This window comes from Rhinatrema bivittatum, chromosome 6 (genome assembly GCF_901001135.1).
Source record: "Rhinatrema bivittatum chromosome 6, aRhiBiv1.1, whole genome shotgun sequence".
NCBI classification, from domain to species: domain Eukaryota; kingdom Metazoa; phylum Chordata; class Amphibia; order Gymnophiona; family Rhinatrematidae; genus Rhinatrema; species Rhinatrema bivittatum.
In genome coordinates, this window is record NC_042620.1 from 111256166 (window position 1) to 111272898 (window position 16733).

General features: G+C 46.9%; 1 protein-coding gene across 2 annotated transcripts in view; it reads left to right on the top strand.

The window, feature by feature from the left end:
• Positions 1 to 16733, top strand: part of HAT1 (histone acetyltransferase 1) — a 195627-nt gene that overhangs the window by 130380 nt on the left and 48514 nt on the right. For both annotated transcript variants that reach the window (XM_029605787.1, XM_029605788.1), the window contains exon 9: positions 13757 to 13908. In XM_029605787.1, the coding sequence (XP_029461647.1) occupies positions 13757 to 13908 (152 nt within the window). The remainder of the gene's footprint in view (positions 1 to 13756; positions 13909 to 16733) is intronic.

Sequence of the window (16733 nt, forward strand, 5' to 3'; positions counted from 1 at the left end):
GGCTTCCCTGAGCCTTCTGTCTCTTGCCCCTTTGTTTTGACTGTGGCTAGAGACTGAGAGTAGCAGTAGCTGAGAGCACTGAGAGAATGCCTTTCACTATCACCCCTTCCTATTTCTGTGCGCACTCTGTTTAGAAAGAAAGCACACCAGGTTGGCTAGTTGCAGTGCTCTGCACTGCTATGCAAAAGGTTTTGGGGTTTGTTTCCTGGCTCAAGTCTTCCGCTGGGGTGCAGCATTCATAGTCTCTTATTTCCTAGCGTGTAGCCAGATGGACTCAGAACAAATGGGTATAGTGTGCTCGTGCTAGCAGTTGGAGATGGATCTGACGTCAGCACGGGTATATATACCCCCACAGGAAGTGTAGCAACTCAGTAATTTCCGTCTCCAAAGCAGTTTGGAGTGCCTGCACGCTCGCAGAGCGTGTTTTCCAATCTACTTTCTATATTCTACTTACTAAATTTCTACAGGAACATCGAGCCCCGCACTCCTGCGGTGATACCCTCGGGTCCCTCCCCCAGTTGAGTTTCCCGGGGTAATTTCCGCGATCCCTCGGAGGTTTAGGCCTCGGTCCGGTGGCCGAATCGCGGCAGGGATCTAGCCCCCGAGCGAGAAGGGCTCGGGTCGGGCTGAGAGGCACCTCGGTCCCGGTGTGGACTTAGCCCCGAGCGAGATGAGTTCGGCGGCTTAGAGGCAGCGGGTGCACTTCCTCAAGCGCGGCGGTGAAGGTATTTCCCCTCTCCCCCCGCAGCCGGAGACCGCCCGGGTTCCAACCGGGAAGCGCCGAGAATCAGGTAAGGCGTATATCTTTTACTTTTGGTCTCCAAGGTACGAGGATCGGCGGCGTTGCCTGTATGCGGCACGCCGTGGAGGTCGCCATTTTGTCGGCCTTGTCCAGGTATTGAGCGCCCATGATAGGCACCTGTATATCATTGAGCGTATGTTGCTGACAGCATACTAATGAGCGCATATTGGATATCATTGAGCGTATGTTGCTGACCGCATACTAATGAGCGCATATTGGATATCATTGAGCGTATGTTGCTGACAGCATACTAATGAGCGCATATTGGATATCATTGAGCGTATGTTGCTGACCGCATACTAGTGAGCGCATATTGGATATCATTGAACGCATATTGCTGCCCGCATATTGCTAAGCGCCTGTTGTATTAAGCGCATATTGCTGCTGCATATTATTGAGCGCTGGTTGTATTAAGCGCATATTGCTGCCGCATATTATTGCGCGCATATTGTATTGAGCATATATTGCTGCCGCATATTATTGAGCGCATATTGTATTAAGCGTATATTACTGACGCATATTATTGCGCGCATATTGTATTAAGCGTATATTGCCGCATATTATTGAGCGCATGTTGCTGCCGCATATTCTTGAGCGCATTTTGTATTAAGCGCATATTCTTCAGCGCTACATTCGCAAGCCGCAATGGAACATCTGAACGCCCCAGCGTCTCCTGCGGCGGCGCCTCCTGATTCCAGCATAAAAGCTCTCGGCCTCTGCTCAGCATGCCAGCTTAGAGCCACGCACAGCGAAGAGCCAGACTCCCTTTGTGCCCAATGTGAGGAGGCAGTGGGAGCCTCGGGCCAGGACCAGTCTTAACCAAGGTTTGCTGACAGTTCCCCAGGGGCCACCCCGGATCTAGCAGGCAGTCTCGACCAACCTGGAATCCCAGGGGACCTGGTACCCCGACTAGAGACCGCTTCCATTTCCTGGGTAGATCTCTTTAAGGGGATCCATGCCTTTGTACAAATGCAATCAGCTCCCCGCCCAGGCCCTGCTGCTGCTGCTCCAGCTGATCCTGCCCCTGGACCTTCGCGCCCTTATCATGGGCACCCGCCTCCGAGCAGTCCGGTTCAGGCAGACCCTGATGTCTCGGAGGACGAGTCCGAACCCCCTGAGGAGGGGGAACTTCCCTCGGAGATTGAGCCATATCGAACCATGAGGCGGTTCTTTCCCAAGGAGGATCTCTCCGACCTGGTATCTCAGTGCCTGGCGGAGTTGGATATTACAGGTCCCAGCACTACGGTGCCCTCTACGCAGAACCCTCTGCTAGAAGGTCTTCGTCCTCCAGCCTGCCATTTTCCCTTCTTGCAAGCAGCACAGCAACTGATAGATTTGGAATGGGCTGCACCAGCGGCCTCATTCAAAGGGGGTCGGGCCCTGACGGGCATGTACCCCCTGGAACCGGCAATCAAGGAGATGCTGGCGTGCCCTCAGGTGGACGCCTTGGTTAGCGCTGTGGTCAAGCGCACTACCATTCCAGTTGAGGGGGGGGGGCGGCCCTCAAGGAGCCTCATGACCGACGACTGGACGCCATCCTGAAACAGACTTTTGAGGTGGCAGCTCTATCTTTGCGGATCGCAACCTGCTGCACAGTGGTGACGCGTTCCTGTTTGTCACAGGTCAGGAACAATGCTCCGGCAGCAGACATGGAGTCAGCTCTCTCGTTCCTCACGGATGCAGCATCCGACCTAGTCCGTACGACAGCAAATGGGGTCTCATCCTCCGTAGCTGCCAGGAGGCAGCTCTGGATACGGAATTGGTCAGCCGATGCTCCTTCGAAGACACGCTTCACCAGAATGCCCTTTAGGGGTTCTTTCCTGTTCGGCAGCGACCTTGATAAACTGGCCAGCACATGGGGCGCCTCTCCAGTACCTCGACTGCCGGAAGATAGGTTCAAAAGGAACCAGCGCGCCTTTCCGAGGTCCTCCAGAGGTAGAAGCTCCCAATGCTTCACTCCCTATAGGAGTCGCTACCAGGCACCTCGTCCTCAGGCCAGGAACCAGTCCTTTCGGATCAAGCAACATAAGAGGGGAGCTGGCTCGGGTTCACGGCCCGGCCGCGCCTCCCAATGAGATTCAGCCGATCCATCCGGGGGACGGAGCCATAGGGGGCAGGTTAACCCTCTTCTACCCCAGATGGGTCGAGATTACGTCGGATCAGTGGGTCCTCGCCATCATTCAAGAGGGGTATTATCTGGACTTTCATCACCTCCCTCCGGACAGGTTTGTGGAATCTTCGTGTCCAATACACAAGAAGGCGGCATTGGAAGCTACCCTGGCGAGGCTCCTGTCCTTGAAAGCCATAATCCCAGTGCCTACATGGGAAATGGATTCTGGGCACTATTCCATCTATTTCATGGTACCCAAGAAAGAGGGCACTTTCCGGCCCGTACTGGACCTCAAGTCAGTCAATCGATACTTAAGGGTCCCGAGGTTTCGCATGGAAACTCTGTGCTCAGTCAAGACCGCAGTACAGCCAGGAGAATTCCTCACGGCCTTAGACTTGTCAGAAGCCTACCTGCATATCCCGATCCATCCGGATCATCAGCGCTACCTACGCTTCAAGGTTCTGGGACGCCACTTCCAATTCCGGGCTTTGCCCTTTGGGTTAGCCACGGCGCCGCGGACCTTCACCAAGGTGGTCGTAGTGGTAGCAGTGGCGCTCAGACGGGAAGGGATCCTTGTCCATCCCTACCTAGACGATTGGCTGATCAGGGCAAAATCACGAGAGGAGAGCCATCGGGCAACCAACAGAGTGATCGCCCTTCTGGAAAGCCTGGGATGGGTAGTCAACCTCAACAAGAGTTCCCTACAGCCTTCCCAATCACTGGAATACCTGGGAGTCCAGTTCGACACCCAGGCAGACAAAGTCAGTCTCACTACCAAGAGAAGGTTAAAACTTCAGAGGCGTCTCCGGTCCTTGATGGAAGCCAGCCGGCCCATAGCTTGGGACTATCTGCAGGTTTTCTGCCTCATGGCATCCACCCTGGAAGTGGTACCCTGGGCAAGGGCCCATATGAGACCTCTACAACGCTCCCTGCTCTCTCGCTGGAGCCCCCGCTTCCGGAATTATTCCGTGCATTTACCTCTGCCAGCCAGAGTGCGGACCCAGTTACGGTGGTGGTTGCAGTCCAACCACACGAGCAGGGGGTCGAAGATGTCCTCCCCCAAGTGGATTCTGCTCACCACAGATGCCAGCCTGAGCGGTTGGGGAGCACACTGCGAAGAACTCGCCGCACAAGGGCGGTGGAACAGAGAAGAGCCAGGGTGGAACATCAACCGTCTAGAGGCACGGGCAGTCCGGTTAGCCTGCCTGCAATTTGCTCACAGACTGCGGAACCGGGCAGTCAGGGTGATGTCCGACAACGCCACCTCAGTGGCATACATCAACCGTCAGAGCGGAACCAGAAGCCGACAGGTATCCCTAGAGATAACCCCACTGATGGCTTGGGCAGAGGCGAATCTTCAGGACATCTCCGCCGTCCACATTGCCGGGAAGGACAACACCACGGCAGACTTCCTCAGCAGAGAAAGCCTAAATCCGGGGGAATGGCAGCTGTCGCCCACAGCCTTCCAGATGATTGTGGATCAGTGGGGGATTCCGGACATGGACTTACTAGCGGTCAGGTCCAATGCTCAAGTACCCAGATACTTCAGCCGCAAGCGAGATCCATTCGCTCACGGGATCGACGCCCTGGTTCAGCCATGGCCTCCCGGGACCCTGCTATACGCTTTTCCTCCGTGGCCTCTGCTGGGCGCCCTTATCCACAAGATTCAGAAGCACCGGGGCCTAGTTCTTCTAGTGGCACCAGACTGGCCGAGAAGACTACTGGCAGGGGAGCCCCTTCCCCTGCCTCCTCTCAGGGACCTGCTTCGTCAAGGTCCCATCCTCCACAAGGATCTGGCTCAATTCTCTCTTACGGTCTGGCTATTGAGAGGGCTAGGCTGAAGAAAAAAGGTTACTCGGAGCCGGTGATAGATACTCTCCTCCGAGCCCGCAAGTTTTCCCCATCCCTCACCTACATAAGGATCTGGAGAGTATTTGAAGCCTGGTGCGACACTCATGGCACCAATCCACATGTGACTACTATCCCTATTGTTCTGGATTTCCTGCAGGATGGGCTTCAGAAGGGTCTCTCCCTAAGCTCCATCAAGGTTCAGGCGGCTGCGCTGTCTTGCTACGGTCCCAGGAGGGATGGCAAGACCATTGCCACGCACCCAGATGTTTCTCGCTTCCTGAAAGGAGTCAAGCACATTCGTCCGCCACTGAAGTGGCCAGTGCCCCTGTGGAACCTCAACCTTGTTTTGGATTTCCTCGCGGGATCCACCTTCAGACCCCTTCGGGGCCTGTCTCTCCGTTCGCTAACTTTGAAGATGGTGTTCCTGCTGGCAGTGTGTTCAGCACGCCGCATCTCAGAGCTACAAGCGCTGTCTTGCTGTGATCCCTTTCTCAGGATCACTCCTGAGGCTATCCATCTTCGCACGGTTCCCTCCTTTTTACCTAAAGTAGTTTCACAATTTCACCTCAACCAAACCATATCCTTGCCTACCACGGCGGGTTTGAAGAAATCTGAGGAAGGGCGTTTACTATGCCATCTCGACATCGGCAGATTGCTGCCCAGATATCTGGAATTGACACAAGAAGTACGAAAGACGGACCATCTGTTCGTCCTGCACAGCGGAAAGAAACAAGGAGAAGCGGCCTCTCGGCTCACCATCGCCCGCTGGATTAAAGAAGTTATCAGAGCAGCTTACGTAGAGGCCGGGAAGTCTCCGCCTCTACAAGTCAAGGCTCATTCTACCAGAGCCCAAGCAGCATCTTGGGCAGAATCCAGGATGCTGTCGCCTGCAGAAATATGTAAAGCGGCGACATGGTCCTCCCTCCATACCTTCTCCAGGTTCTACCATCTGGATGTCCAGGCCAGGGAGGACACAGCATTTGCGAGGGCAGTCCTACGCGGTCCTCAGGCAGCCTCCCGCCCAGGCTGGGAGTAAAGCTTTTGTACATCCCATTTGTTCTGAGTCCATCTGGCTACACGCTAGGAAATGTTGAGATTACTTACCTGATAATCTCCTTTTCCTTAGTGTAGACAGATGGACTCAGCATCCCGCCCGGCTGCCGGTATACATGGGTTTCACCGATTCAAGGTAGACCATGTCATTTTCTTACATAAAAGCGTCCCCTTTGCCAGGTATCGACGCCTTCCGGTTGTGAATGCTGGTGGTCTCCAGCTATTATCAATCGGTCAGGGGAATCCTGTTTCACTAATTCATTGATCGTCAGTACACATACATCCATAACAGCTTTTGCAAGGAAGATTACTGAGTTGCTACACTTCCTGTGGGGGTATATATACCCGTGCTGACGTCAGATCCGTCTCCAACTGCTAGAACGAGCACACTATACCCATTTGTTCTGAGTCCATCTGTCTACACTAAGGAAAAGGAGATTATCAGGTAAGTAACATTTTAGGAAAGAAGTCCTAATCTGCTTGCAATGCAGATGCCTGGTGACTGAATTTAGTGTCCATGATTGCAGGCTTCTGGAAGGAGTCCCCCCAACCTGCACATTTGAGGGCTGTTGCTGCAGTGACTAAGTTGGTGAAAGCTCATGTTATCAGTTCCCAGGCCTGGTTACAGCTGAGCTAGAGGAAATGGTCAGGTCACAAGAAGAAGAAAAAAAAAAAAAGGAAGACACTCTTTTTGTTCCCATCTCTTCCATTCTTCTCCAGTCTGTAACCCAGTCCCCTAAATCTGTACAGCTCCAGTCCTCAAGAGCCACAAACAGGCCTGGTTTCCAGGATATCCACAATGAATATGTATGTGATAGATTTGCATACACTGCCTCCATTGTATGCAAGTATCCCATGTATATTCATTATGGATATCCTGAAAACCAGGCCTGTTTGTGACTGAGTACTGGAGTTGGCCACTTGTGACCTAAGTTGAGATACCTGGCTTTGAGCATTGGGACATGACCTTATAGGTAGTTTGGCGGTGTGACCATGCATGTTACAAGAAATGGAATAAACATAAGTCAAAACAAGATGATTTTTTAGAACCTGAAATCCTCTACCTCCCAACCCCTCCCATCCCTACCACACTCATCCATACATACACACATTTTCTGTCTAACATAATCTGAGACAGGCTTAATTTGTCTAAGCAGAAATTTATAAAAAAGCTACCTGCTTTGCAAAGTGTTCTGTACCAGCCTCTGGGCACTTTTGCTTACAGCCTGCAAAGAAGGAAGCAAATAAGTACAGGCAAAGCTAAAAAGCTGTTACTAGTAGACTTATCTATTTTATTTCACTTGCCGTGATTAACATGTATAACGTGATTTTATATACACTATAAGTGCAACTTCATTTTATTCTAGTTATTTTTAATGTCAAGATGTATAAATGTGATGTATGATATATTTTGGAATGTATAATAGAAGAAATTCTGCACATCAGGTGTATTTGTTAAATGCCTGACTGACTAGATCAGGCAGAGCTTCGGATGTGCACAAATGGTGTATTTTATGGAAATCTGTTTACTGTGTTTCACAACTGTATTCCAAAAACAATTATTTTACTTGCAGCCAGTGCTGATGGACATTTTAATTACATTTTCCTCTTAATTATGCTGCTGTGCACAGCATGGATGGAATATATTTTAAAATATATATTCATGCAGATTAATCCTTAATTAATATAGACTATATGTTCATCTGGGAAACAAATTCCATGCTTTTAACTTTCATCAAACTTCAAAATACAAAATTTAACTTAAGTAAAATATAATGTAACATTTGATAAAACATTGCTGGCTAATCCCTTTTCAAGTGCATGTTTTATAATAAACTTTTTTTTTTAAGACAAATTTTTTTGGGGGTAAAAGGTCATGCCCAAAAAAAGTCATGGAATAGGAGGAAGTGTCCTATTGTGGATTGTTGACTTATTAAAAGACCGGAAACAGAGGGTAGGACTAAATGGTCAATTTTTCAATTGGAGAAAGGGATCCCACTGGGACCTGTGCTGTTTAACACTCATAAATGGTCTGAAAAAGGGAACATGTGAGTTAATATTTATTTATTTATTTATTTCGGATTTTTATATACCGACATTCTCAATACAATTATCGAATCAGGTCGGTTTACATATAACAAAACTTTCGCAACAAAGGCGTTACATTGAACAGCGTTTTCTTAACATATAACGTATAACATATGGCATATAACATATAACATATATGTATAAATAAAAAGAATTAAATATTACATAGATAATAATAATAATAGCTCGTCAACAGGACGTGGGTAAATGTTCGGCATGTTTAAAGCGAGAATAAATATCTAGAAAAATTGAAGGGGTGGACTAAATTGTGATATGAGGGTACATAGTCCGTGCTGATGTGCAAAAAATGCGAAATATGCATGAGTTGAGGAATACTGATGAATCAGAGTAGAAGTCTTAAACAGGTGTGTATTTCAGATCTGCCGTGGTTGGGTCTTGAGGGGGGTGAGGGTGATCTAGGATCTGTTGAAGGTGATCTAGGATCTGTTGTTGGGCTGTTTTCTTTTTGGCCGGTGTCTAAGTGAACTTGTGATTCTGTATATGTTTGCCTGAAAAGCCACGTTTTTAGGTTTTTCTTAAAAGTTAGATGGCAAGTCTCTTGGCGTAGATCCGGCGGTAGTGAGTTCCAGAGCGTGGGTCCAGCTGTTGAGAGTGCTCGTTTTGTTCGTGAGGTTTTGATCGGGGGAGCATATAGGGAACCTTTGTAGTTGTGCCTGATAGGTCTTTGTGATGTGTGAAGGCGGAGATGCGAGTTTAGATTTAGGTGGGCGATGCCCATGATATCCTTGTGGATCATTGATAGTGTCTTGTAGGTGATTCTAGCTTTTATAGGAAGCCAGTGTAGGCTGTGAAGAATAGGTGTTATGTGGGCTCTTTTATTAGTGTTGGTGAGTAGCCTTGCTGCGGCATTCTGCACCATCTGTAATGGTCTGGTGGATAAAGCTGGAAGACCTAGCAGTAGAGAGTTGCAGTAGTCCAGTTTAGACAGAATTATAGACTGGACTACTAGCCGGAAGTCACAGAAGTGAAGAAGGGGTTTCAGATTTTTCAGCACTTGGAGTTTAAAATAGCATTCTTTAGTTGTGTTGGTGATGAAAGATTTTAGGTTAAATTTGTTGTCGAGATGCACCCCCAAGTCTCTGACGGAGGTGGGTAGGTTAGTATTTAGATTTGAGAATTGTGTTACGCTTTGGAAGTTGGTAAGGGTGTGGTTTTCGTCTGGTGAGATGATGAGGATTTCTGTCTTGTTTGGATTGAGTATGAGGTTCAAGCTGGATAGCAGAGAATTGATGGTTTGTAAGCAGATATTCCAATGCGCCCAAGTTTTTTGTAGTGATTCTGTGATGGGCATGAGAATCTGGATGTCATCCGCGAAAATATAATGTTTTAGCTTGAGGTTAGAGAGTAAGTGGCAGAGTGGAAGCAAGTAAATATTAAATAGCGTAGGAGAGAGAGATGATCCTTGAGGTACTCCTCGAGTAGATTTGATAGGGTGCGATTCTTCATTGTTGATTTTTACTTTGTAGAATCTGTTTTCCAGGAATGATTGGAACCAGCTATGTGCTTCTCCTTGAATTCCTATGTCGGATAGCCGCTCGAGTAGTATGGTATGGTTAACTGTGTCGAATGCGGCGGATAGGTCAAGAAGAGCAAGGAGGTAAGGTTGTTTTTTTTTCGAGATTGAGAAGGATGGTGTCAGATAACGATGTTAGGAGTGCTTCCGTGTTTTGAGATTTCCTGAAACCAAACTGGAAAGGGGAGAGAATGTTGTTATCCTCCAGGTATTCCGACAATTGTTTGAAGATGACACAAAATTATTCATAGTTTGTTAAAAATGCAGTGGATTGTAAGGAACTGCAGAAGGACCTTGCAAGGCTGGGCATCTGAATGGCAGATAAAATTTAAGTGGATATGTGCAAAGTGATGCACATAGGGAAAAATAATCCAAATTACAGGTACACAATACTGGATTCTTTATTGGGAGTCACTACCCAGGAAACATACCTTATAGTCCTTGTATATAATACACTGAAATCCTTAGCTAAGTGTGCAGTGGCAGTCAAAAAGCAATGATCCAAAAAGGAATGGAGAATAAAACAGAAATATGATATTGCTTCTTTATTGATCTATGATTTGACTGCATCTTAAGTAGTGTGTGCAGTTCTGGTTGCCCCAGCTCAAAAAAGACAGCAGAACTAAACAGAGAAGGGCAACAAAACAAAAATGATAAAGGGGATGGAATTGCTTCAAAGAGAGATGGCTGAGAAGGAACAGGATGATATAATATCAGGAGTGAGGTTGAACAAGTAGATAAAGGATGGTTATTTACCCTTTCAGGTTATTTTAAAACAAGAGGACATGTCATGAAATTAACAAGTAGTAGATTTAAAGCAAATTGTAGAAATGCCTAGAATTGCTTTACACAAATTAAAATTGTCTAAAGATTTGGGTGGGTGTATTTTCCAGATTTTGAGAGATTTATTTTGAGGCAGAGTGCCATGTGGTTTTAGAGCAGGATGTTTTGGGTTAACCCTCATGGTTATTGCTTGATAATATGGGCATCCAGGACTTCACTCGTTCACCACCGCCCTTGCACATTCCAATAATTACAGTAAACATCATCTTGGGTAAATAAGGCCGCAGCTTTATTAACATGAAGGCCCGAGCCCAGGAATAAACCATTAACAATACAGTTTCAGATTCCAAACCCCCAACCATCCGCCGCTCCCCGGCAGGATAGTCAATACTAGCCACTCGGCTCGATGTTCCAGCACTCCCACACCGGGTTCAGACTCCCGCCTCCTGCCTGCAAGGAGCCAACCCGGGTGGACTCCCGCCGCTAACCTGCAAGGAGTCTGGCCAGGAGTCTCCCGCCACTTTCCAGCAAGGAAGCCCATCACCGACAACTACCCCAGTTGTCAACCGCCATCAACTTCCCGCTGAAACCCCGTTTAATAGATAACCAAAACATATAACTATTATGGCTCGGGCCATCCGCCAAAGTCCCCAACCCCTCAACAGCTGCGACAAATGAATCATATTTAACAAACAAAATTAACCACAAGGGCGGGTGGGAGGGAATCAGGAAACCGTCGCCCTGCCGCCGCGCAGCCACCTCCGATTCCCCTGCCTGCCCGCGCGCTCACAGAGTAGTGCCCCTTCCCCGCACGTGCAGGCCCAGCAGCCAATCAGGGCCGGCCGTTGCTGTAGCAACGCGCCCTTTTCCTCCTATCCCTACCCGACTAGCCCGAAGCCCCCCTTCCCCTCTCTAACCCCCTCCCTTCGCTCTCTGCCCTCGCCCTGACCTACCTGTCGTGCTCTGGCTCTCCACCCCCCCTTCCCCCCCTTTCCTACCGCGACCCGGGGCTCGATCCCGGAGTGGGCCTGGGCCCACATTATCCTGCCTGACCAGACACGGGGTCCGGTCGGGCTTCCAAGAAACCTTTGATGGACCAGATACCTTCTTATTTCATTCCTGGTATGAGTCTCTCTAGTAGATTGGATTAATATCTGGTCTTACAGGCTACAGTTCAGGCTTTCATTTATTTTGATAAAAAGTTATGGATGTTATGATTTTCATTAAAAAAAAGTATGCCTATTTGTTTCAATGATAAGTTAAAAATTAATAATACGTTTGATAGTCTGGGTATGTTGGCAGAAAATAGGTATATGGTATTTCGGTAATCTTTGTGGGCATAAATTAAAGGATTATTTTCATTCTACAAAAGGAATTTGTTTTACCTAATAAGCAGTGTTTTTGATGACTACAATTAAGTCATTGTGTCGTCTAGTGGTATTATATTGGGTTTATTAACTGAGCTAAAGGTACAGGTGTGTCTTAGTATTTTGTCATCTTCTATGCAGGCATCACATTTTATAAGTTGGTGAAAGTGAAGTCACAAAAATATACTGGTAGAGAAAACGTATGGGAGCATGACATGGAAATGGTACTAATTAATTCCCAATGGTCTGTCTGGCAAAAATCAGTTAGGGTCTTTCTCTTTATCTCTATTACTCAGTCTCTTTTCTTTGTATTACACACAGGGCGATTTGGAAACATGTTAAAGTGGCTAACATGGGGAAAATAAATATTGGTCATGTAATTTGGAAGTTGAGACTTCATCTCATGTGTTTTATTTTAACAATTTGCAACAATATTGGTGTTCTGTTTGGAGTAGGATTTGTGCCATTCTTAATACTGAAGACAGTCTTACATATGCAATTATTTGAAAAAGTGTTGCTTTACAATCTGAATTAATGTCAGTGGAAAGGAAGTTGCTTTCAGTGGCAGTTAGGCTGATTTTAAATTATTGGAAAAATGTTGGATGTGAATATATGGTCGAACATGATATCTCTTATGCATCAATATGATTTGGCTGCTGCTGCTGAGAAGAACAGTCATTTATTCTTGTGTTCCAAAATGTGGATTCCATTGCAACAATTTATTTTGTGATTAATATAGATGATCTTTGTAACTGCTGTATAAATTGGATATCATGCTATATGTAATTGCATGCATTTGTTTCTTGTTTATTCTTTAAAAAAAAAGTTTGAAACCTAAAAAAAAAAGTACAAGGCACTTTTTCATTCAGTGTAAAAAGATGCTGTGGAGTTTGTTGCTAAACAATGTGGTCAAAGTGTCTAGCAGGGCTGGATTTAAGAGGTTTTAACCAGTTCCTAGAGGAAAAGTCCATAACACATTTATTAGCCAGGTAGACTAGTAATAGCCATAGCTATCTCAGGGCGTGAGTAACAAGAAATAGAAATAGATCTGCTTTTAAGGATCTACTGGCCACTGCCAGAGACAGGATGTTGGCTCAATGAACCTTGGTCTTATCCAGAAAGACACTTAAGTTCAGTTGTACAGCATGCCATATCTTAGGCTCTTATGTTATGTCAGATTTTGTTCTGAGTGTTTATGCATGTGCTATAAAGTAAATACCCTGAGCCTGCAGGCTGGCACCCAAAAATGGATTGTGGTCTTCTCTTGGAAATTGAAAGCAGAACAGTCAGGCGGAGTGCTGCTGATTTTTAAAGCTTAAAGGCAATTTTTTTTTTTTATTTCTATAGTGCACTCATCTCAGAATCAAAATAATTTGTTTTCATGCTATTTCTAATAAAAAGTTAACTTACAAAATATTAACTCGTGACTGTGAGTGATTTGATTTTAAGGTGGATATCATTTTGTCATAGCTTCCTATGGCTATGATACCTTTTATTACATAACCTAGGGGTTGACTATCTCTGGTCCTAAAGAGCCACAAACAGGCCTAGTTTTCAAGATATCCATAATGAATAGGCATGAGGTCTATTTACATATACTGATATCATTGTATGCAACTCTATCTCATGTATATTCATTATGCATATCCTGAAAACTAGGCCTGTTTGTGACTCTTGAGGACTGGAGTTGGTCACCTCTGACCTTTCAATATTCAGTCCTCCTTAGGTTAGTCCAATAAAAGGTACCAAAGTGCAAAGAATTCAGCTTTCACCAGCACTAGAATAGTTGTACATCTGAGTTGGACAAAGAAAGGATGGCTCAGACAGTTGTACTGTTTGTCTGATATTATATTTACTAGGGGTCTGCTTGTATTTTTATTTGCAGACTGTGCTTCTGCTTTCGTAGAGGTATGATATGACTTGCTGATGCTTTGTGATTTTAAACCTCTCTGGTTTATGGCAGTGATGGGGTGAGATATGCTGCTACTTTTATCATGAATGTCGTCTGTACAGTAGGTTATGAGATGTTCTTTGATTTTAAGATTATCAGCCTACATATTTCAGTAGAAATATATATACAGAATATCAAGTTGTTTGGAAAGGAAAGACAGGAAACCAAAAGTACTGTAGTGTACAGCCCAGTCGTGATGATGTTTGTTTTGTCCCAGCTGAAGATCCATCTGAAAACTACATGAAGCTAAGAGACTTTGTGCTTACAAAACTTTGCCAAGATCTGCCATGCTTTTCTTCCGAGAAGTTATTCCAAGGCTTCGGTAAAGAAATGATGATGGAGGCGCAACAAAAGCTCAAAATAAACAAGGTATCTGAATCTACATAAGCCATGTCAGATGAATCCAGCTTTCTTAGGCTGAGATGTTTCAGATTTAAGTGTGGGGTTTAATATAATTTTTTTTAATACATTGTAAACCACATGCTTTACTGTGTAACATGGCTCTTTGGGAATTACAGAGATTATTTATTACTATAAAGATGAGACATTCATGAGTAAATTGTGCAGCACAGAAGAACATCTAAAGATAAATATTTGCTATGTGAAACACCAAACTGAAATGTAGTACAAACTTGATTTAATGAAATTTATAAGTTGCTTACTGTGATGTGCAACATTTAAAAGTACAAAGTTAATACAAAAATGTAAGGATTGTAGAAGTAAGGACTATTATGTCAGTATAAATGAATTCCATGCTGTTGTACATCTTAGTTACAGGGTTCCAGCACTTTGACATCAATTCAAGTAAATGTAAAAGTTGTTCCTAGAAGCTGAATGAGCTGAAATAGAATGTACAAACAAGATGGTGCATGAAATATGCAGCATTAATACTTGAATGTATACATTCCTAATATGTAAATTACAGTAGAGCACCTTCATTTGATGTTCCGTTACTTGAAATAAATCAAAGGTTTTGGCTTATGTTACCTGGAAAAACTTCTAGTATCCAAAAATTAGTTGACTTCATATATTCTATTATCTGGAAAAGCTCCCATTTCCTAGCGTGTAGCAGATGGATTCAGGACCAATGGGTATAGTGTGCTCCTGATAGCAGTTGGAGACGGAGTCAGATTTCAGTCTGACGTCAGCACCAGTACATATACCCGTGCAGGAAGCTCTGCTCTTCAGTATTTTCCGTCTCCATAGCAGTTTGGGACTCTATATACGCTTGCACAGTGTTAAGAGTATTCAAACCAAAGAAGAAAGAAAATTCCAAACAAAGAAGAAATCTTACCTCTCCACACGAGCCCTGCTCTCCTGCGGTGATACTTAAGGATCCCTCCCCCAGTTGAGATTCCTGAGGTGATTTCCTGAGATCCCTCAGAGGTAGGCCTTGGTCCGGCAGCCGGTTCCGGGCGTGGACTTAGCCCCCGGCAATGGGAAGCGGCTGAGAGGCAGCGGGTGCAATTCCAAGCGCGGCAGTGAAGGTACTTTTCCTCTCTCCTCCCGCAGCCGGAGACCGCCCGGAACGAGACCGGGAAACACAGAGACTTTCTCTAAGTCTCCGGTCTCCGAGGCTCGGATAGCCACACAGATCACCAGCTGGCGTCTGTACCATCAGCCCAATCCGATACGAGGGCCCTCCCATGTGGAGACCCTCCGGGGCAGTCGCCATCTTGCCCGCGTGGTCGCTGACGCCATTTCCCCTTGATCGCCACTCTGTCCGCCTAACTGATCCGTGCGCACAGCGGCGCATGCATAGGTGCTGTACGCACAGCTTTGTGCACAAGGGTGCCGGGCGCACAGCTACCCGCTCAACTGTGCCGGGCGCACAAGTTAAGGCTGTGTGCACAGCGGCACGCGCATCTTAGTGAGCGCGCATCCCGGCTTACACGCACATCCTCGGTGCACCCGGAGTGCATAACTAAGCCTCCCGGTGCGCACATTAAACACAGAGACCAGGGTTTCAACGACCTATGCACACAACCCATGGCACCACCAGCCAAGAAAACCAAGGCACAAGCCCTTTGCCCAGCCTGCCACATAAGAGCGGCGTAGCACGAGGAGGCCACGGCCCTGTGTCTACAGTGCGAGGAGGCTCTGGGAGAACCAGCACAAGGCCCTCCCCAGCCAGTACAGGAATCCGGATCCACCGATAGTACACCGGACCTCTTTATCCCCAGCGCGACCCTCCCTCATATGGGGCCCCCGGGGAACGCAGAGGCTTTCAACCTAGACCCAGGATCCTTCTCCTGGGTAGAATTCTTTAAGGTTCTACACACCTTTGTCCACATACAACCGGTGCCTCAGATGACACAGACACATCCTTCAATAGAGGACCCTAGCCTCCCAGGGCCCTCAAGGCCTCACAGAGATGTGCCTCTCCCTGCCAAAAGCCTCACCATAGGGGACACGGACACCTCGGATGAAGAGGAAAAACTCCCTGGAGGAAGGGGAATCCCTCCAGGAACGGAACCTTACCGAACCATGAGGCGTTTCTTCTCCAAAGACAAGCTACCAGACCTCGTGTCTCTCAGCTTGAAGGAGCTTGCCAACCCAAGCACAAGTGCCACAGGAGAACCGAAGATGGACCCTCTCCTAGAAGGGCTCAGTCAGGCCTCCTGCCATTTCCCATTGCTGCAAGCCATACAACTGCTGATCAACTAGAATGGGATGCCCCGGAGGCCAGTTTCAAAGGGGGCCGGGCCCTGGAAGCCCTGTAACCCACTGGAACCCTCAGCCAAAGATCTCCTGGTGTTCCCCAAAGTGGACACCATGGTCTGCGCAGTCACAAAGCGTACTACCATTCCAGTTGAGGGAGGAGCGGCACTCAAGGATGCCCAGGACAGATGCCAGGAATCCATCCTTAAATAGTCATTCAACGTATCAGCTATGTCACTACAGATTGCGGCCTGCTGTGCCGTGGTGATACGCGCCTGCTTATCAATGACCAGGAACGCCGCCACGCCCGTAAAAGCACTAGAACCAGCAATATCCTTCCTCACGGATGCAACCTCCGACCTGGTGCGCACCTCAGCCAGGGGCATCTCATCCATAGTGGCAGCCAGACGGCATCTCTGGCTATGAAGCTGGTCAGCCGACGCTACTTCCAAGACGAAACTCACAAGAATGCCCTTTAAAGGAGCTCTCCTGTTCGGAAGTGAACTGGAAAAGTTAGCCAACAAATGGGGTGA